Source organism: Halichoeres trimaculatus, unplaced genomic scaffold (assembly GCF_033239565.1).
Source record: "Halichoeres trimaculatus isolate MK-OKI-2021-1 unplaced genomic scaffold, fHalTri1.1 fHalTri1_scaffold_23, whole genome shotgun sequence".
In the NCBI taxonomy this organism is placed as follows: Eukaryota; Metazoa; Chordata; class Actinopteri; order Labriformes; family Labridae; genus Halichoeres; species Halichoeres trimaculatus.
In genome coordinates, this window is record NW_027437201.1 from 18,756,692 (window position 1) to 18,779,784 (window position 23,093).

A 23,093-nucleotide genomic window follows, 5' to 3' on the forward strand; every position below is an offset into this window, starting at 1 on the left:
TAGGAATCCTTACCTCCAATAGATTTCCTCTCTGCATTGATTAAACATGTCTCATGTTTTAAGAGAGTGGATCTCAGAGAAGCAGAATCAGAAACTGGTCAGCTGGGAAAATATCTTCCAGTGAAGCTGTGTTTAATAAAAACTGATGCATTTAGAAAATTAAATCTTTATCACGGCTCATCACAGTTAAAGTGACGACCTTTTATTAAATACTAGACTTGAATAAACATGGTGAAATTATTGATTTTCAACTTAGGACGTGCTATTCAGTGCTTAAATATCAGCTGCGTGGAAACAATTAGAAAAAGTGCAAAATTAAACCATGATCACACTCGCTGTTTTTTTATTGCTTTGAATTTTTTTATGGGATCATTTTTACATTTTCATAATATCGGTCTGAAATGACTTCAGCGGCAGTTACTGTCACCGCGGCTGATTTACAGTTTTCCTCTGAATGACGAAATGCAAATTCTGTTCTTCTTTTCTGGCTTGTTCGGTTATTTATTTTTGAACAAAGAAGGAAAATTGATATGGGGAAATTTAGTTTTAAAAATGCAGGAAAAAAGATTAAAAAAGAGAAAATCACTGGATCCATACTTGCTTTATTTTTTTTATTATGAAGCCAAAACAAAAAAGGCGTCGCTTTATGTTTGATGAAGAAGTTCTCCATCAGATGATACTAGCATGCTTTATTATTGCTGCCATTTCAAAATCTTTATGTCCAATGACTAGAAAAAAAATGAAGAAAGAAAACAAGATTAATGTTGTGTGCTTTATGTTTCATAGACATCAAATTGAGTTATTATGCACCAATTTATAAAAGATAAAATTGAGATCTGCAATGAATCTGCATTTAAATTAATTTATAGATCTCAGAAAATTATTTAAAAATCTACAAATCCAAAGCACAGTGGTATCTTTTGGGATAAAAAGATCATAACAAGCATTTTTTATGAGTTGTTGAAACCATATAAATTTTATAAAAGTCACATTTTGATTTTTTATTTGGGAAAAATTAGAAAAAGTATTTTTTTAATTGCAAAAAAAAAATGCTTTCAAGTAAAACCACCTGTTTCAGGATAAAGAATTCACTTAATTTTTAAAAAAGGATTTTGTCCTTATTTCTAATAAAGCAATAACATGCCCTGGAACACCTGTTGCCCCCAGTGTTACACCTGATTTATGGTACGAGTCAAAGAATGATCACATCATGTGTCGGTTTATTTTGTTTATTGCTTTAATGTGTAATAGCATTGGCTATAAAATAAAAGCAATTATATAAAAATGTAATAGATCTGAGATATTGCTAAGAAAGCACAGTGCAATATCATGCTCCTCACAAACATATTTATTTACTTTTCTTCAGAAATTGCATTTAAAGCCTTTTAGTGGAGATAACGGAGGCATCCTAAAGTTGCAATAACTGTACATTCAGAGGGCGATAGTGTTGATTTTCTTTGAGTGTTTCTCCCTCCAGGCTCTGTCGTTGACTCTCTTTTATCCGCTTTTATCACAGATACACAGGCTCTCCTGTGGGCCCGAACTCCTCCATTGTTGGTATTTATATTCCTACTCCTTTTTTTCCCTGTCTGTGTCAGTGAAGCAGCTGAAAACCATCCCCAGCGATTAGAGGATCATTGTATCTGCAGTTAAGCATTTGAATAGTGGTAGTAAATCTAGAAAAGGGAAATTCAGGGTCGCTGTATACGCTGCTTATGGCTGCCCAGGGGGAAGCCGATGTCACATAGTAAATTTAGCCCCTTAGTGTCTTTACAGTGGCCGGCCTGAGATGTTTGAGCGTAGAAATAGAGCAAAAAAGAGCCAAGAACGACTCCACATCTATTCTTCAAAGAGGCACAGAAGAATCTTTTTTTTTTTTTCTAAGAGCGTCAAATTTAACAGACTGAGTTTCAGCAGAAATCTCTACTCTGAGCACGTAAGGGAAAATAAAAGTGTTGCATCAAATATTTCCCTGATCATCTCTGAGGGCATAAAAGTTTTTTTCTTCTTGGTTGAAAAGTTTTTATCTCAACTCTGAGATTCCTTGTCCAAACTGATTGACATCAATAATAAAATAATAAATCCTTAATCAATGTTACATTAATTTCCGGCCCCATTAAGTGTTATTAGCCAGCAGTACAGGCATCATCCAGGCTGATATAATGCACTGCATGTTTTCTTAGGTTCAAACACATGCATTAGGAGCTCCTAAACACGGTTTATGTATCGATGACTGAAGTCCTAATCAAATCAGGGGGAGGATGGGAGGGCAGGGAAGACATTCTGCCCTTAACCTCAGTGCCTCTCAGTCTCTCTCCTCCCTTTTGACGGCCGCCTCGCTGGAGGGACGCGCAGCAGAGGCCTTCCTCTGTAATGAGGAAAAATGTATCAATTTAGCTTGGCCCATGTGCAGATTGAGCGCAGGGTGGGTGAAGGTGCACCGAGTGAATCCTTTTTCCTAATCAAGGACAGTATCGAAGAGGATTGCGGTCTCGCTCGCTTCGTCTGTAGAGTCAGCAGCATTCCTCCCTTGCAGCCCCCTCAGGGCCGGGGAGCCTCTCTCTGCCTTCTGTTTCACCTCATCAGCAGAGTTCACACGGGGGTCAGGTCCTGCCCCCTGATGCTGCATTCAATGCAATACCTCTTGCATCGAAAGGCGCTGCGAGAGCCCTCATGCTCAAGGACTGAGCAAAAGAGAAAGAAAACATATGAGGACTCTGATTTTGATTTCTACCTGTGCTGTGAGGGCGGTCACCTCTTCTATTCACTCCTAAATACTGCCGTTCATCTCATGAAGTGGCTGGTGCAAACCGGTGCATTCCCCTGTAGATTATGCTGGCAGAGTTTTGTAGTTTTTTCTTTGCCTCTGGATAAAAAAAGAGGATTTTACAGCTCTTTGGTTGCTTTATGTATTTATTTATCAATGAGGGAGCACACACCCTGTAACAAGTGTAATAAAAGTTTGCACGTAAGGGGATCATTGCGTTGCATGATCACCGGCTCCTCTGTGCCTAACAGATAAAAACATTTTGAATTGAATACTAGAGCTTTTATATTTTTTAAAAGACTTTGAAGGTAAAAATCCAGTAAAACCACACCAGGTTCAGCCTCTGATAAGTAAGAATTTGTGGATTTTTTTTTTCAGAGACCTTGTCCTGTGATTACCGGGTCAAAAAAATCTCCACATGCAGATGATCATTAGAAAAAATGTTTTCCTTTTTGTATTTTACAAGCAGATAATTGTCCAACTCCTATATATATATTTTTCTTATATTAACATGAGTTCGGGGAAAATTTACATCCTGCCTTTTTTGGGATTTAACAGTCTGCCTCAAATTAGTGCAGCACCGCTGAGGGAACAAAAAAATACCCCGTCCTCTTTCTCCCAAGCTCAAACCGGTCTCAAACATGGCTTTCATCATTGCTCTTTTCTGTTTTTTTCCTTTATCTCAATTTTTAGAAGACTACAAAACCAGACTGCTGCATCCTGCTGGCTGTCTGCAGTTTTTCATGAGCTTCAGAGACTTTTTCTGAAGATAAAACATCTAGTTTTTTTCTTTTTTCTTCTCAGGAACACTGCACCAGCCTCGGGCAGCAAGCCGGGGGGAAAAAATGACTAGGAGGCAAAGGATCCTGAAAGTAGAGGGAAAGAAACAAACTGCCGGACCTGTCGATTTCTCTTTGTATGTTGTCACGTGTAGAAAGAAAAGAAAGAACAGCGTTAGGAGCTTTTTTGGCAGCGAGCAAGGAGGCAATGACAAGATACCGGCCTCCAACACTTGAGTTGTAAAGCTAAAGTTAAAAGCCTACACGATTAGGAATATGAGTGCTTGACTTAAACTTGATGAAGAGTCTATAACAGCAAAATAGAATATATATTTCAAGTCTAAAGAGTTAGTAATGAACCATTTTTTTCCTTTTTCTCACCATAGAAACTGAATAAACTAACATGTTAGTGATGATGAAATTAAACTGCAATTGCAGCCCTGTGTGTGACAATCACAAGAGATTAACCAAACATTTCTCCAACTACTTATGTACTGAATAAATATAAAAGAAGATTCAATGAAGTTGAAATTTCTAGGCAAATACTGTTAGGACACACATTTTTATTAAAAACAAAACAGAAAAAAAGAAAAGAGTTGGCACAGGAAGCAAATGATAGACAGCAGGATTTAAATATTTACAATTTTAACTTATTAAACTATTAAGAATTAACACACATGCAGTGTAATGCAATATTCAAAATCTGCTTCCTCAGTATTTGAGTTTAGATTTGTTTTGTAAAAATTTGAAATTTAAGAAAATAAGAGATGAAACAAGAAAAAAATCAAAGAGAAAATATTTTTCCTTGCATATTAATCTTTTAAGGTCTCTTTTTGAAATTTTTTCTCAGTGTACCCAGTGTTTAGGGTGTCTCAGTGTCCAGGAGGAACAACAGTACTGCATGTCTGTTGTAGTACACGTTGTCCTGCTGACACTGAACCCAGTGATTGACGTTGTCCTCTGTCTCGTAGAACATCTGCTAAAGCAACCGCTCACTTTCCGTCAGCATCTCCATCTTCTGTCGCCCCATCAGCGTCTTCTTTGGAACATTTCTGTGTTTTCGTATCATCTTTGTTGCATTATGACCACCGTTAGATCTAATGTAACGTATTAGCCCTCCCACCCAACCATTTCCCTTCATTTTGATTCACTCTCTATCCAGGCTTTGATTGACTTTCAGCCTAAGTAAAGTGGATTTTAATGAGAGAATACATTAACTCCCTCTGGTCATGCTAACATAAATCAGCCTTTTCTTGCGGGATCAACTGCTGAGCTCATAACACCATGCTGGGAGAGTGTGAATAACCAAATGAGAGAGTGCGGCTGTGGCAGACCGCTGGCAGCTCAGATGCATTGTTGTGTGTCCCCCCCTTTGAGTTTCAAACAAGTTCATGAAGGCAACAGAACGGAGCACTTATCAGCGTACAGGTCAGCCTGCCTATGGAAACATTCATACATCAGGATCAATTAACCACATATCCCTGCCTGATTTCTATTGATTATCTTCGTCCATTTGGAGATGAGCATGACTCGCATCTTTCCTCTGTGATGACCACTGAGAGCAGTTAGATTCAGTTAACGGCGCCTCGCAACTCCTCACCTTGATTTACAAAAGCGGCTCCAGCATCACATCTGTCTGCTTCTCTTTGTTGGTAATTGCACTCAGCTAAATAGGTTATGCTGAAATATCAATAAATTGCCATCAAATTAATGTCAATACCAAAGCTGTGGATGGTGCTAATTAAAACGCAAAAGGGATGAAAATGAAGTCAAGGCATTGCCCTGAATAATTGATAACGCAATTTATGATTTTTATGAAAGAGCGCCGTCTGTCTGCGATTTTGATGAGGGCTTAATTAGATGCATTAATGTGTCTCTCTGTGCCTGTAGTCAAACTCAAAGCTCAAACACCATGATGGTTGTTAGGGTATTTTAACTCACTAAATTGCTTATTTTCAAATAACATTACCTCTCAATATCCTCTTAAAATTGCATGGGTCCCAAAGAGGTGTTAGTGTGTAATTTTCATTAAAGGAGGCATTCGTTAGTGCAGGACCAATCGGATTCTGCTTTTGTGAAGAGTGGGATAAAGCAGCATGATGCTTTTAGGTTGTGCTGCTACCCCGTGGAAGAAAATATTGTGCACATGAAGTCTGTGTTTGGTTGTTGAAGTGAGGTCAGGTCGGCGGGCATCGCGGTGTTAAGCACGCATGAATGTGTAATGTTTATTGACTCAAGCAGATCAGAGTGATCCTGTGTTGATTCTGCACCTCCTCATCTATTAGCCGGGCTCGACCTTTAGAGATAAATGAAGAGCGAGGTGAACAGACGGATGAGGGGATTAGAAGTGGGCCGCTACAGGGAAGCAGGCCCGGGAATAAAAAAAAAATGGTCGGACTGGTGGCGGATGGATGAGGTGGAGGAGCATAATGATCACTGTTTGTTATGATGTACTGAATCAGGTTCTCTTTGACAAAACAGTCCTTAGCACCTGTGTATTTATAGTGTCACCGGTCAGTCCATCCACAAAGGCAGGCTGATGATATGTGAGTGTGTTAGTGCGCTGAGGTGTCTGGGGCTCTGCTCTCCAATGACCCGTTCATCCGTCAGGACCACGAGCTGAAGTGGTGCAGGGTTATTGGATCACAGGCTGGGCTGGTGTAAACTTAAGTCTCTGGATGGTTAGCCAAGCAAAAATCCAATATCCCCTTCATTATTTTCTCGATCAGAGTTATTCAGATGCAGAGCTCAGACTCAAAACAACAACCACCAGAGAGAGAAGGCATCACGTACTTTGAGATGAAGCCTTTTTTAGATCTTTACAAATCAGAAAGAGATCCCTGTTTGTCTCATTTCTTAGCAGGCTATTTGTTTAAACCATTTGTGAGATGACATGTTTGGTTTTTCCCAGCAGTTCCTCTCTGAAGGGGATGTACTCCAGGCATCCCCCTCGTCACCACTGGACTGAATGGGGTGTCACACTGACTAGTGTAAATGGCCTTTAAATTGTTTCTGTGTTTCAGACTAACAAGGCGGTTCCTGCTCCCCCTTTGCTAATGCCTGTTGACTAATGGATCCAGAGGAAGTCAGGCTTTGTTTTTGACACCTTGAAAAGTCAGGTCCTCATGAGGAAGCAGAGGGCAGAAGTTGAGGTTGAGGTTGATTTGGGGTGAGGTTACATGTTCCTCTCTGGGTTGCAAAATAACTTGGTTTGACGTGTTGGGGAGGGCCAGTAAATCCATCTGAGCAACAGCATGCAATGTATTTTTCTATTTAGTTAACTGTAAAAAATTATATCACTGACATCAAACACCAAACAGAACCTCCATGTTTATGTTACAGAGGAAAACTTGTTAGTGTTCCTCTAAAAATCTCCCCAGCCCAGTGAGCTCAGTGAGTTGCTTTGTGTGTTCACTGAACTAATTAACTCGAGCCTCTTAAGCTGTGCCATTGACCTCTCATCTCTAAGTTATAACTTTGCAAATTGAAGGGAGTTGTTTGAATTTCCACAGGACGGTTACTCCCATTAAAAGTGCAGTGTTAGCTGATGAATGGACTGCAGTGCTCAGCAGCACTGTAAATGTATTGATCCTCAGTTTCTCTACAGCCTTGCAGGGATGTATTTGACCCACAGGAATGGAGACTGTGTATTCACCGTGTGTGTTTGTGTGTGTGTGTATTGCCTTTGAAATTAAGTTGGTGCACATTAACATAAATAAGAGCCTAAACAATCGGTTGACCGTTTTATTGGTAGAAGCAATTTCTAAAAATGTTCTTTCAACTGATAATAAGGGAAAATGCAAAGTATATACTGGCCTCTCAAATGTGATGATTTGCAGCCTTTCTGTTTTCATAAGCTTTAAATTTAAGCATTTGTTGTTTTTTGAGGACACATTATTCCATCTCTTCCCAGACTTTGGCGACATCCCTCCCGTTGCAGTCCAGGACCTCAGCAACATTTTGAAGCAGGGCTACTTGGAGAAGAAACGTAGAGGTATGGCAGCACAAACACCAAACCAAATGTGTGCATTCGTAATTTGTCTTTTCATTGACCACTTTGCATTTCCTGCTTTAGATCACAGCTTCTTCGGCTCAGAGTGGCAGAAGAGATGGTGTGTCCTGAACAATTCAATATTTTACTACTTTGGGAGTGATAAAGGTCTGTATGAAGCGCTAACACAGTGAAACGATACAGGTTCATATATTTGATCAGATAACATCCTACCAATGTGCTCTCTCCCCTCAGATAAGCAGCAGAAAGGCTCATTTTATATCAACGACTACAGCGTGCAGATGGTTACAAACCTGAGAAAAGACTCCAAAAAGAACTCCTGTTTTGAGCTCTCTGCCCCGGGGCAGCGAGCTTTTCAGGTCCGTTTCACCCCAACCCTGCACTGATTACACATAAGGCTGTAAAAGACCAGCTGTAACTGATAATCATCACAGTGATTTATAATTGGAATTACCGTTAGTTGTAGTCCTATATGGGATTGCAAAAGCAGCATATGTTTATCATCTTCTAATCTAATGTTTGTTTTATCTGTTGGTCTTTGAGTATCATTTTCTTAACATGTGAGAGGCATAAAAACTGTTTCCTGGTCATTAGGTTTTTATACTTCTTGATTAAACATCCGTGAGACAGATTGACTCGGTTTTTCTCTTGTCAAAAAAGGAAGTTTTTATTTGCTGTTTTCTTCCTTATTTGACAGCGAGGAGGAGAGTTTGTTTTATGCCTCATAGATTAAAAATTACTTAATGTCTGTGCACCGTTAGATGTGATGATAATTGCAAGTTTATTGCCACTCTTTCCACCAGTTCACTGCCAGCAGTCCTCAGGAGGCCAGAGAATGGGTGGACCAAATCAATTTTGTTCTTAGAGGTAAGAAAGCTTTTCTGTTTTTACTCTGTATCCTTTTATTTTTTGCAGAGTGATTTTTTGTGCTTTTCTATTTCATTTTCTGAGGGTTTCTTTTTTGCGTCTTGAAAGGTCAAAGGATAGACACCTTGTGAGACAAATTTAGGCTGGACTAGTGTGCTCGAGGGCCAGAAAGGTCAGAAATAAAAGGCAGCCTTTAATCATCACTGACTCAGATGAAAAACACCTGATCCATCTCTAACTTCAGAGCCAAAAACACAAGTCTTGATTGTCCTCATCCCACATGTCACCCACTGTGTCATGGGCACCGTCATGCAGCCCTCTCCGAAACCCCCTCCTCCCCTGACCCTCCTACCAAATTCCAGCTTACAGGAAATTGATTGGTAGCTGTTCTGGTTATCCTCCAGTGACATTGATTTCTGCTTGGCCGCTGCTGTACGGCAGAGGACCTGATACCCTGTGTTTCAGCGGCCAGTCGCCTGCAATGAGACCGCTCCTCCATCTGAGCGAGCGCTCCTGCCTGGTCTCCTCTAAAATGGGCTCGGCCTGGGCCACTGATTTGCGGGAAGTAACAGACACTCTGCAGTTTGTCTTACTTCCTCCCAGCCTCCCAGTTTTACTACCAAACAATCTGTTCAGAGACATGTAGGTCATCTTTAAACATTTGTATATTTTTGAGTCCTTCTTCACAAAGAGGGAGATACAAATTATTTTTATTCTTTTGTTTGTTTGATTATTTTTAGGTTGCAAAAGAGTAAATGAGGAAGGAAAATTTTAGAAAGAAGCCATTACATCAAGAGCTGCAGTTGCAGATAATCGCACATTATTTATTGGATCCCTTTATTTATTTTTAATGTTCAAAATGTCAGAAAAATAAGAACATTTCTCTCCAAAAAACATTAATCACTGATCAAAAAGTTGCTGATTTTTTTAATAATCAGCTAATTAGCAAGGTGACAGATCTTTGCAGCTTTAATTACATGTTTTTAGCTTTACAGAAACTCAGCAATTTATCAGACAACTTAATATTTGAATTTGAAGACAATCTGAGCTGAAGATATAAAAGAAAGATGTTAAGGATGTGCATTAGTCGACTTATTGATTGATAGTAACACCATTATTGATGAGAGATAAACTCTTCTTGATCATTGTTTCTTTGATGTTAAAATTTGCTGCTTTTCTCAGATGTTAATCATTAGAAACTACCTTAAAGAACTAAAAAGAGTTTTCTTACGATCATATAACTAAGTGAATGAACAAATAATTCAAAATATTAAGCCTCACTGATTAAAAAAATGTGTCCTTTTGAGATTTTTGTCACTTTTTTAATTTGAATTGTTGGTGAGATTTAAGAAGCATCAGGAAAACAAAACCTAAGGCTCTGCTAAATGCATTACTTGTTTTTCTCACTGTTTCAAACACAACAATGAATCACTCCTTTAAAATAAATTAAAAACACTTTAATAGTTAATTAAAATAATTGTTATTTACAGCCAGAATCAAAGCCTGCACTGCTCCGTGGATGAGTCACGTGTGAAGTCTTTGACCATTTCTCTTACTTTACCCTTTAATGCATTTGTGTGTCTTTGTGACGCTAACGCCGCCCATCACTTTGTCTCTCCTTCCCCTTCATAGATCTCAGCTCCAGCTTCATCCCTGTCGATGATGACGAGGAGGAGGAAGAGGAGACCTATGATGACATTGAGGGGGTGACCAGCCCTCCCCCGCCTCAGCCCACAGCTGTCCGGGCCCCGCACCACGGCGCCAAACAGGGAGGAGGGCATGAGGAAGAGGAGGTTGAAGATGAGGAGGATGAGGATATCTACGAGGTGCTGCCAGGTATGCGGATGTGAGGCACACACACACACTAACACACACAAACTCATGATACTCAGTGAGACAAATGGACATGTTGCTGTGCCTCACGTACACACTCGAGCCCTGGGGGACGTTTGCAACAAGAAATATCAGTGATAATCTCCCCTGGCTCTGAAATTTGTGTTGCCAGGTGCCTCCCTAACATCACAGCTACCAGACTGATCACTCATTTCAAATCAAGCAACACTAATAAGCTTGTCAGGGCTGATGTGGCAGCTGCAGAGAGTCATGGGGCAGAAAAGGAAGATTCTCTCTACTCTGACTTAATATCAGTTTCCTCTGTTCTCCGTCCGTCTCTCACAGCGCTATCCGTTTAGAAACAGTTATGTTGTTGAAATCAGCGAGAGCCGCGTTGTTTCTGAATGCTCTGTCACAGAACATCCAATTAGCTAATGTTGCCAGGCAACAAATAGCCTACAATTCAATCCACTAAGCAGAGTTTTGGCTAAAATCGCCTAGCAACAGCAATTTAGCTGAAAGGAAGTAAAAAACGGCATCACTCAGGGCTTAAAATAGTTCTGCAGCTCTTAATGTCACTCCTTTAATAGAAATTAGAGTTTGATCGAGACTTCGGAATCAGTGCATGAGAGTCCAAGCCCCATGTGTCAGCGTGGCTACAAGATCCCAAGAAGGACAAAAGGGGTGATCTGATCTTCTCCAGGCCATCGTCCATCACTCCTTCTATTAAATAAGATACATCAAGATTCTGTTTCACTCACTGAGTACATTACCTTTGCCAAAATCAGTGGTGAGAGGGAGATCAGTCTTCAGTCTGTCACACCGGCGTTCAAAGCCATCTGGGAGGAGGTACAGACCCTGACCACAGATGGCATATCGAATGACGGGCTCTTTCGTTCACTTTCTCACCCCTTCACATATCAATCATCCTGCACTTCTCTTTGCCCACTTACAGCTTCAACGCAGTGATTAGATAACATTTAAGTTGTACTGTTTTAAGATTTTTTTCAATTAAAAGAGGAAATCTGCTACTGTCTCTATTTGAAGAAGCTTACCACATCAGTAATTTCAAAAATTAGGTTTTCCTGACGATGCTTTTAGTTGATTCATCATGTCTCTCAACAATGTTAGAAGCCCACTGCAAAAACTTTTGGTATGTGTTGATTTTGTTGCCCCTGTGCACAGAGAAATACCCACATAATGTTTTCACATCTTGAGCATTTACATTACAAAAGTCTGGCAATATTACAACAAATGATGCATTTGATGCTGCACATCTCTGAGATTGTTTTCCTGAAGTTGATTTCATTAAATATTTGAAAGATGTTGCAGCCTCATCAGATTCACCGAAAACAAGAGGAGAAATGTCGAGCAGGAGTGAGGCATCACTCTCTCTCCGATGAGCTCCCACCGTTTTGTCAGAGCAAAACTCCAAACATGGCTCGGATGTGGGCAGATTGCAGAGCTATGGTGGTATTGGCTCTGGTGCTGATGAGTGATTTTATTGACTGGAAAATTAAATCACTTTGATATAGAAACCGTTGGCCCATAGCAGCGGCCTCCCGGCTGAAAGATGCTCCACTGTGCGGCAGCAGAATACGGCTGAACAAACCGTCTGCAAATAAAGTTTAAATCCCTTTTAATGCTTTATGTTTTGCTGATCAGTGACTGCAACCATTTGACATTTTAGGAGTTTATTTATCAAAATATATAACCTGGATTTTTAAATCCTTGTTTAAAGGAAATGCAGCTTTCATGTCTTAAAAATGCAATCAAAAACATGTTTGTGCAAGTGTCTGTCTGAGAAAGAGAAAGTACAAAGAGCTTTAACATAAACACATTTTCTGCCCTCAAACACAAATTGATATGCATCTGGATATACAGTGTACAGTGTGTGTTTGTGTGTGTGTGTGTGCGTGTCCCAGTCTTCCTGGAAGCAGAGGCGCAGGTTGTGCTGGAAGGTGGATAGTGTTGCGGGGTTGTGGTGGGGCTGTCAGCCTGCCTCTGTAAAGGATGGATGTGGGAGACAGAGGGCAGGCATATCACTGTGTCACCTCTCAGACCACCGGGTGCCACGCCCCACAGTCAATGACACGTCCGCCTCCCCCGAGCGCCTTAAAGACAACCTCCTTTTTAAAACTTTTCCTTCTTTTCTCACGGAAGCATTTAAACAAATCGACTTTGATTGAAGAGTTAGAGAGAAATAGACGTCTTTTGACATGTGCAGATTGATCAGGGACTGACTCATGATGTGTTTGATATGTTTTCATTAACCGTTTTCGGTGCACATTTGTCCCGTGATGAATAAGAATAAATGAGTCCTTGCTTAAATGAGACACACAGTAGGTAATGCTTTTTTATTTAATTTTTTACTCATGTTTCGGGAGCAAGGTTGTAATAGTTTTGGATTTGTCATTATAGTTTAGTTTTAGTTGGTTTTGAATTTTTTTCCCCATTACAGTTTAGTTTTAATTAGTTTTAGAGCGGGCATTCTAGTTTTTATTTAGTTTTGATTTTTGAAACTAGGCTTAGTTTTAGTTTAGTTTCAGTTTAGTTTTAGTTTTTCATACCTTATTAACCAGGTGCAGGATTGAAAAAGGTCAGAGTAAATATTTTGTAATACTGTATTTTCCCAGTCCAACAAAGTGCTCACTGCTCAGTTAATGCTGATACTGAACTGTCGGCTGCTGCCTTCATCACAAAAAAATAATATTAACTTAATATAAAAAATATAAACATAAATTATATAAAAAATAATGTTAACCTAAATAACATAAGAATAATACAAACATAAACTATATAAAACAATATAATATGGGCTTAAATCTTTAGAAACTTGGACCCTAACAAGAAAGACAGACTAAAAAACAATTAAAGTCAGACTTACATGCAATTAAAATATTACAGATGCTCTGATTCATTGCTCCACTACGTTTCGTGGCAGCACAGCGCAGTCAGTGCAGTAAACAAGCTCGTCCCAGTACGTCGCTATGATGGTGCCGTACGGCGCTGACAACTGCCGAAAACTGTCTAAAATTGGTTGGAAAAATGTGTCCAATTAATTTAAATCCTAAAGGCTATTAACAATGTCAGAAACTAAAACTAAGGGCATTTTCTCTATAACTTTAGTTAGTTTCAGGTATTTTTGAGAACACAAGATACAGTTTTAGTTTATTTATCATTTTTGTTTTCTTTTCTAGTTTTTATTAGTTTGAGTTAACTGCAATGTATTTTAGATTTTTGTTTTTGTTTTAGTTTTGTTTTAGTTAACTATTATAACCTTGTTTGGGAGTGGTATTTAGTAACAAATGCTCCCTGCTGTTGATCATTAAGTAAGACATGGATTCATTTTAATTAACAAATATCGTTTTGTTGTGTTTTCTTCATTTAGAAGAGGATTTCCAAGACCCAACAGATGAGATCAGCGATAAGAGCAACAAATCAGGTCAGAACCTCATTACAGTCTTCTACTAGTAATGAAAACATCTGCAGCTTAATAGTTTGCTTTGATGGTCTTTGCCTTATGTTGAAAAGAGAACATTGTCTAGTTCTTTTGTTTAAATCCATGCTCTGCATTTCCTCTCAGCTGGGTCATCAGATTACGCTAACTACTACCAGGGATTATGGGACTGCCAGGCGGACGAGCCGGACGAGCTGGCCTTCCAGAGAGGAGATCTCATTTATATCGTCAGCAAGGTCTGTGTTACCATCAGCAACATTTAACAAAAAAGAGGTTGAATTTGCTCCTTTTGGTGTTTCTGGACACCCGTCCCTCAGTCAGCTGAATGGAGGATAACTGTTCTGTCATTCATCTCTAACGGGAGCCATCTCTGACTGCACCCTGGACTCGTTGACACAATTACGGGAGCAATTTCACTTGTTTGAAATGAGTTCAATGTGATGTAAATGTGTACAATGCGCAATTATTTAAGGGTTAAACAACATCAACTCCAGTAATCACTTTGTCCTCATTTACTTCCTGCACATGCTGATATCCCCAACATCTAAACCCTTCTGTTAGTGAGCGCTTGTACGTCGATACAGCAGTGAAGCACCAACAGTGGCATTGTCTTTTTCCGGGGCCACTAGGGTGAAGTGCCATTCGGGCGCTGCGTTATGGTGCTGTTGTTCATTATAGAGCCTCTATCACAGGGGTTAATTGAGTAGGCAGCCATGCGAAGCTCTTCTTTTCTGTTTGACATAAACTGCAGGTGAAACCATCCTGCATCTCAGCTCTTTTCCCTCAATCTATTTCCTCGTGTTTTATGGCCATCGTGTAGTTACATGCAGAGTATCTACCAGTGAAAAGCCACCCTACTGGAAATCAATGGCTTGTAATTTGGGCACTTTTACTCAGCAGCGTTCAGGGACTTGTTCCCTGACTGTTGCTATTGGATGGTTTGAAATTGAATCATCATGTTCTGTGTTTAGGCTAAATTGTCTGAAGAGCAGAGAGAGGGAGAAACTGCCTTATATTCAGCTGTTTTCTAAGTAATTATGTGGTGGAGATTGAGAAATGATGTGTTCAACATCATGATTTCTTGCATCTTTAATCAGCAGCTGGAGCCACTGAATTTTAATTATTTGTAATATGCAGCCATAGCGCAGAAATGTTAATGTTCTCACTGTTATAGTTCATAAAAAGAGTGGAGTTTTAAGCTTTGGACAAATAAAGGGTGATGAAGGAGAGCCTCTGGTTTATAAGAGTAGATATTGCACAGGTGAAATATGCTCTTCACACAAGATGGACTTTTAATTGAGCTTCTCTTGGCAGTGGCAGATTAATGAGATGCCAGCCTCCTCTGTCTGTGCGTGCTGGTTGATAGGGGAAAATGTCAAAACAGCCATGTTCATTTTTCACGCGAGGATGACAAAGGCAGCGTACTTGAGGAAACAAAGGGGACCTGGCTCTGTGCTACAGATCCGCCCCAGCCCTGCCTCCCGTTTCACTTCTCACTGTACGGATCACATTACTGCCTCACTGAAGACTTGGAAAGCAAACAAAGTCCAGTTTGGAAGAAGACTTGGTTGTACTATCTTGCGGTCTTAATAACACAGATTATTCTTGTTTTGTCAAGCAGTGTGCTAAAGTCAAAACATCCTGACAGACTACCAGAGAGGATCCTAACTAATGGATTCAGAGTGAGGGGCTGGTTGTAAATTATTAAGAGGTGATCTCTGAACGGCTTCCTTGTGTTTGGTTTTGTGTGACAGCGCGACTCCACCCGTGTCCCATTTGAGGTCCTAAAAGCCTCACATTCCCCTCCTGAATAGCATTATTTGGATTATTGGCTGTAATCGGCTGTTTATTATAATGAGCCCCTTGGGGAGGGCTTTCCTGTGTCTTCTGTGTGTAAACGCCAGCGTTCAGTTTTACGGGGGATTCCTGAGAACCCTGACCTCGATGAGTGAAATACGGGCCCTTGGCTAGAACTCAAGTCTGTCGCTTAACTGGGGACCCAGACACATGAAATGGCCGTAATAAAACCAGGGCCCATAAATTTTCTTAGAGGGTGGGAGGCCTGGTTGTCTGTGCTGTTATGTCAACACTGACCATAATTACAAGGTAATAAGGACACGCTCTAAGTGCTAAATCAATGGTGCTAACAAACTGTTATTTTTAAAGCTGGGATGTGATTGACTGCTGAAGTGCAGAATGGGATAGCCACAGGCGTGGTGTCATATGGCTGTGAACTGAGGAGAACATGCCGATTGTATAAAAGGCCCTCATCCATCATTATTGATCTCTCACTTACTGTAAAGTGGGGGCATTTTTACTGTATTTGTGTGTTACTTTTTGTGTGTGTGTGTGTGTGGGTGGGTGTGTGTTTATCTGTGTATCGCTGACAAAGTAAATAAATTAAGAACCTCACCACTCATATGAATCCCATTAGTTCAAGGGAATTAATCTCGTAGTGCGCCTCTGCCACCCGTTTCAGCGATGCCTAACTTGCTTTCCGCAGAGCTCGACGGCGATGCTCAGCTTGCTGATACATGAGGTACAAACATGCCGTGAAATCCATCTCCAGAGTTTTGCTCTGGCATTTCATTTCTGAGAGCTTGCATTTTTCTAATGCGCATTATGGCTCTGCTCTGACATTTTAGTGTGTGGTGACAAATACCGGAGGGCTCTGTGTTTTTTGCAGGATCACACGCTCAGATTTTTAACTCGATTTGAGTTGTTGAGATGTTTCGCACACATTTCCAGTTCATCATATCCCGGATCATGCGAGGAGGTATTTGTCACAGGATTTACAATGTGTTGTTGCGGTATCGAGTTAATTTATCACAGCAGCTTAAAGCGATTGTTTCACTTCCCCCTGACACGTGTAATGCCTGTACACTTTGTCGGCCACATCCCACACCACACCATAAGGTTGTCCTGCATTCTTGCCCTCTAATTTATGTATCCAGAATCAAAAGACATGGGCTCTACAGGTCAGCTGTCACATTCCTGTATTCCCACAGGCACTCATGGAGAACGGCGGGATGGAGTGGGAAGAGATTTATGGCACAAACCCGTCCAGGGTCCTTAAAACTCTGGCAAGCGCTGCTGCTGCCACCTCTTCCTCTTTCTCTCCATCACCCTGCTCACCTCTCCTCCTCCATCCAGTGTCCAACCAAAACCCAGAGAGAGGGAGAGGAGCCAACCAATCGGGTGCTTCTCCTAAAGCAGAGCGTCATATCACATTTGGCCAAAGCTGCTAGTTAGAGACATGACAATAACAACATGGACACCACTGACACCTTGTGGTGGTTTCTTTAGGAGGACAGATTTGTTTTATGACAGCTTATACAAACACCAAAAGCTGATTTACAGACGTATAGATTTACTGCCGTGATTTACGACCTCGTAAAAATAAAAGTAAAGCCACAAAAATAAAAGGAAGAAATTCTGAGTGTTGTGTGTGGTTGATTGTCCTTCCTGAGGTCTACCCGGGCTACCTGCGCTAGTTTTACTTTAGGGTTATAACAGGCTTCTGCTCAGTTTAACAAGATGGTTTGGCCTGCTTCCCACAGGTCACAGCAGCTGAATGCAGCTGAAGAAAAGGAAAAGTGGGCAAACAATCAGATGGGAAAAGTCAAGCAAGAGAGACAAAGAGCGAGGATCCCTTTATTCTTTTGTGTGAACCCTGTCCCCCCTCTCCTTTCTCCTTTTCTCTGTCACACACCCATTTAAAGACCCCTGGCTGCTATTGTGGCCATAGACACCAAGACGCTATAGACAGGCAAGACATCCTATTTACCACACAAAGTAGCAGGGGGTGAGTCTGGGGTTCGGGGTCATGCAGGAGGCAGCGGTCATCCTCCGGTCAACTACAGTAGGTCATTATTCAGCCCAAGCCAATAGCCCAGAACCGCGTCCGAGCAACCCACCCCCAATCCATTCTGCTTAATTATTATAAATGAGGGGCGGCGTAAACAGCCATCATTACAGACACTCAGTGGCATACACAAATCCACTTTAAATTGCTATTAAGTTAAGGAGCTATCTGTAATCCCAGGCGTGCATTAGAACAGAGCAGGGAAGGTTTTCTTTTTATTAAATCTCATCGTCCCTGAGATATTCTCAAACGTTCTCATGCTCTGTCATGTTTCCAATTTGAAGCCAATTCCCTGATTTAATTAAAAGCCCACTTGGACAAACGGACACTAAGTAGCCATTTCCATCTCTGGTCGTGCAGGATTATCATCAATATTTCCGGGTGGATTTGAACAAGACTGTTTTTTGGGGTGTGAAATCTCTGCAACAAGAACAAAAAAGAGCTGTTTCTCACACCGCAGGTTCAGGTAATAACAGGTAACTCGTTAGCAGAGAGCAGAGTTGGCCAACCTGATAGCAGGTTACAGATTGTGTTTGAGGTGTCCATGTTTCTTTGTTAGAGGAACCACTTGTTCAAACTGCAGAGAGAGCTGCAGTGTACCTGATGAGAGGAGAATGAGAAAAAAACAAGAGAGGATGCAAGTGGAGAGGCTGCTACAGGAGAGATGGAAAGAGAGGAAAAGGAGGAAAGGAGGGAGGGGGTTGGAGATGGGGAAGGAGGGAGAGAGATTGTAACACCCAGGCGGCGGGTTCAGCGGCAGGGCAATGAGAGACTTCCTGCGCTCCATCACGCCCAAGGCCTGCCTCAGTCAGCTGGTGGCCGAGGAAAGATGCCTCATGTGTCAGGCTTATTAGCACTCCCCCTAGTTTGTATGCATTTGGGATTGTGTGTGAGTGTGTGCTGCATCTGGGAGAGTGTGTGTGGAAACTAGATGAGGAAGGAAAAAAGGAACACACACAGGATCTTTTCCTTTGGAAAGCATCCTTGATTTTAAAGGAGAGTAAATTAAAGCAGTGTTTTGTTTGGATGCATGATGTTTGGGTGCATGATGGCGGCGTGCTTCCACACCTCGTTGTCTTTCAGCACGCCAAACCAACCTCGACTCACCTTCTCCTCGCTTCAGGCTCGGGTAGCTGTCAATCCGTCCTCCGGTCGCGGGACATGAGCGATGGGCCTATCAGAATGCCACCATTAGCCAGCCCCCTGAGTGGTAAATAAACGATCGCGCCGGTACACTGCAGGTGTTGTCATGGCAACCCACTCTCAGTGCCAGCCCCGCCCATGCCTATTCCCCCTCGTTCTCTCAGCGGAGGAGTCACCGGGAGGTCAGCGAGTCACCGTGGTGCAGCCGCCACGACACGGCGCTGTTTACACCCCCTCTCCTCCACACACACATACACACACACATTTACCTCCCTCTGCCCCCACACAGAGTCCATTTGATCTGCATCCAGGATGCAGCAGATACACACTCTGCTATCCTGTCACCCCTCACACCATGTGTTCTGCTGCTTCTTGTCAGTGAGACAAATCTTGATATTTCCCAGTAGCGTGCCACCCTGAGCTGCTTAGTTTTTGTCCCCAGAGTGTTTTTACGAGAACATTCTCAACTTCAGATGAATACTGAACAACTTGTCCTCTCATTGAAGGAGCCACAGTGAGCCAAACACGCCTCAGCTCTGCACCAAACTTAGCATTTCCCAGCACAGATGATGACAAATCAACGTTAAGACAAAAAGGGGAAACAAACAGACGGAAGAGGACGTTGAGGAGTTAGCATAGTTTTTGTCATTTGGATAATTTACTCTCCCCGCCTCTTGGAATGTCCCTATTACAGCAGGTGTACTCTGGATGAACCCGTTTCAAGTATGAGGAAGATGGACTCTGCACGCCTGACAGACTTCCACCGCCATTGGCGCCCACTCTGTGATGTAGCAGTTGTATTAAAATGGCGGCGCTGATAATCCAAAAGACCTTTCTCAGGGAGAATTTGAGACCGACTGCACAGATGGGCCGCGGAGATAAATAAAACTCTCTGTCACTACGGTTGGTGGAATAGTGCTGCGACGCCCCCAAGGGAGAGAAAAACTGTTTCGCTCCCTCTCTGCGATGCCTCCCCCCGTCCGTCTGTCTCCCCTCTTCTCCTCCTCGGTTCACGATACCACAAATTGGGGAACCAGAGCCAGCTCACCACGACCGGGCTTCTCCCTCCACAGTCTTGTGGGGAGCATAAAAAGGCCGTTTCAGACCTAACTTTCCTCCACGTTACGAGCTCAAACACACACTGGATGGCCAGTCAGAGTCTGTCAGAGAGCCAAGCATACTGAAGCCTCCCAGTCAGAGCTGTCAGAGAGGTTCGTAGACGAGAACGATGAGGCCTGGATGGACAATCAGCTTATTGTGGGTACCTGTTTGTGCTGTAGGAACACTTGAGTCTTGTGGTTTATCACTTTCTAAGCGTTTCATTCATCCTCGCTGTCCAAACGCTGCTCATTAGCTGCAGGCCTCATTCCTCCAGATTGAGAGGGGTGTCAGGTCTGGATGATAAGAGGAACCTTTGACAAAATGTGATCCGTCATGTCAGGGTGAGAGCGTTTTTTAACGTAGACACTGAAAGACTACGAGTTAATTCTGATTCTTATCTAAAAAGTGTTTTGTAATCAAAGAGAGAAACATCACTTTAATGCGCATACGTCTGAATTTCTGTGCTTTTATGTTACTCTGTCCTCGTGTGTAGGTGAGTGTTTCATCTTCTCCTCAGAGATCAAACGCTCACACAGCCGTTCTCATTCTGCCAGAGAACAGAGGAGACTTCCATCAGGGCAGAAAAATGACGGCCGGCTGGCTTTAACGCCCCTCTGGTCTCCGGCCAGATATTGATCTACTACAGATTTAGTTAGAGCTCGGCTGCTGTGATCAGATCATCGTCCTTTTGTTTGCGTGCCACAAGTAGCTCAAATACTTCTAACACAGAAAACTGAGTTATAAAATTTAGATCATAACTCTGAAACATACAAATATATCGAACCGAATCTCTCAAATTAGTAAGATTGTATTCCTCCAGAGGGGAAAGTACAGATAATATGGAAAGGATTTATTAAAAAAAATAAAAATGAGTGGGTTATATTTTAACTTTTTGTTTCAGCTTTGATTTGGAACATTTTCAGTCTTCTTGCAAATTACTTCTTACCTTTTTTTCTGAAGCCGGCAATTTCTTTTTTGTACAGTCAGTCAAAATTACAATTAATGATTATTTATTTTGCATTGAAACATGTAAAAAAAAAAAAAACCTCACGGGGAATCCTTCGTAAATAAACATGATGAAACAAATAGCAATCTCAAATTTATATTTTTGTGTGTCAACAAAAACAGATGCATTTAACAAAAACAAGAAATGCATTTGGTTTTTTCTTTTTATTAAATTACTACATTAAATTCTCTATCTGAATACCCCCAAGAGTTTTCAAAGCATAATTTTCTTTTTCTGTTCGACCACCTTCTGGAAAAGAAAATATAATTGAATGAACAATGATCAGTATTGTTTTACATTGTCTAAATGAAAGCGGCTGAGCCTGTTTCCTTTCATACAGGGGTTTTCGTATAATGAGTCCGCGGGAATGTGCAGCTGTTCTTATTGCCTCCTAACGTTTAAAAAAAGCTGTTTTAATTTCAGCGATCACTGTCTCGATAGTCTTGTTTACCGGTTTGAAAATCCTTGAGGCGACGGCACCCCGACATCAAAGGAAAATTGTACATCACGGTCCTGTGGGTGGGATCTTGACTCTCCTTGTTTCCTTTGCTCTTCAGCACCGGAGTGTTTTAACCTTAGTATTTTAGTGGCCACTGCGAGAGATCAGGGCCACGTGTAACTGCAGTTCAAATCATTGCAATGGCTGTTTTAAGAGACAAACGGTACACTCAAATCAAATAAAAATGTGAGATTGGTGCTTAATTCTGCTTGGTTTACTTGTACTCAAAGCCCCGGAGACTCACTGTTGTTTATTTCTTCATTTTGGGTCCAGGAGTACAACATTCACGGCTGGTGGGTCGGCGAGCTGAATGGCACCGTGGGTATTGTCCCCAAGGACTTCCTGCACCCTGCCTACATCCTGTGAGCTCCAACAGGTACCGCAGCACTCTCTTATCATCAGCATTATGGACCATTACTGTGGCCTAATACACAGAAACGGTCCCCCTGGTACTCATCCAGAGTGCCATTGAGGTAGGATTCAGTCGTTGACCTGCCATTTATGGCATCTGCTGGCTGGAAGAAGTACTGCATTAAGCAATCTGAACGCTGCAATGGGCAATGGGTGAGGATAAATATGTGCAACAAAAGCATGATTACAGCGTCAGTTGTCCTATTTAAGAAAATGATTCCCTAATACAGTTAGATAGGCACAGCTTAAAATGAATACTGAATTATTAATGCTTGTTTCCATGACTGTGTTTTCTTCTTCTGCAGAGCTGCTGCCTGAACAACCTGCCATCCATTTCACACCAAAGCCTGTTACACCTTTTTTACTATTTGAACATTACTGTCAAAGTCAAACTCTGTGGGTATATTGCTGACATACTCAGTTAGTTTAGGAGAAAACTGTTCTTCATCATCAGTCGGTCAACTGACGGAAAAATGGACACTTCAATTTAATTAATCTTTAAGTCACGAGGACTTTTTAAATCAAATGATTTCATCCCTGTTCTCCATCATAATTCAATGAATGTAGGTTTTGTCATTAACTTCTAAAAAGAAATAAATTTAAATAAAAGGGAATACACAAATTGTTGATTTGAATAAACTATAAAAGAAATAACTGGCAACTACATAATTGCTGAAAATAGTTTAAGCCTCAGGTGTTGTGAAAGTTGATTAATTATTTTTTGATGAATGTACAAATTTAGGATCAAAATGAGAAAAATGTATATCGTTTTTTTTTTTTTGTTTTTTTTTCCAACTTTGAAATAAACCTTTAAAAAGTGGGATTTATTAAAGGGAAAGGGAAAGCGATACATAATGGCAAGTAATTTTATTTTTCATGGTTTAAAATACTGACGGCAAAAATGATTAATTTACACACGACCCCTTTTTTTAAATGCATAACTCAAGAATTGTGATTCTTCATTATTCACAATTTAACTAATTTTTAGGCTTATACCTCATTCAGACCAGCACATTTTCTATATCATGTTTATTACATTTTAAACTTCGTTATGTTTGAAATGTAACACAAAAATCCTGAAGAAAAACTTCTCTACTGCTGTTAAAATGCTTTTTGTGGTTATTAAACTTGTGGTTTTATGTTAGCCACTAGGTGGCAGGATTTCTCCATTCAGTTTCCTATTTAGTGTTTGTTAAAACATGAACTGTACATTTAAAAAAAAAAAATAATAATAAAACATTATCAAAAGTGTTTTTATTTATTATCTGTTATTTAAGATTGTGAACCTATGATTAGCCATCACTCTGATATACCATAAATAATATAATTATGATGTCTAGGTCAATAAAA

At 40.9% G+C, this 23,093-nt stretch overlaps 1 protein-coding gene across 1 annotated transcript in view; it reads left to right on the plus strand.

The window, feature by feature from the left end:
• The window catches only part of skap1 (src kinase associated phosphoprotein 1), a 32,273-nt gene extending 9,328 nt beyond the window's left edge, over positions 1-22,945 (plus strand). Inside the window, exons 6-14 of the mRNA XM_074663979.1 lie at positions 7,460-7,540; positions 7,622-7,705; positions 7,793-7,917; positions 8,362-8,425; positions 10,058-10,261; positions 13,650-13,703; positions 13,845-13,954; positions 21,606-21,708; positions 22,049-22,945. Of these exons, the coding sequence (XP_074520080.1) occupies positions 7,460-7,540; positions 7,622-7,705; positions 7,793-7,917; positions 8,362-8,425; positions 10,058-10,261; positions 13,650-13,703; positions 13,845-13,954; positions 21,606-21,698 (815 nt within the window). The 3' untranslated portion in view covers positions 21,699-21,708; positions 22,049-22,945. The remainder of the gene's footprint in view (positions 1-7,459; positions 7,541-7,621; positions 7,706-7,792; positions 7,918-8,361; positions 8,426-10,057; positions 10,262-13,649; positions 13,704-13,844; positions 13,955-21,605; positions 21,709-22,048) is intronic.
• Positions 22,946-23,093: the final 148 nt, after the last annotated feature.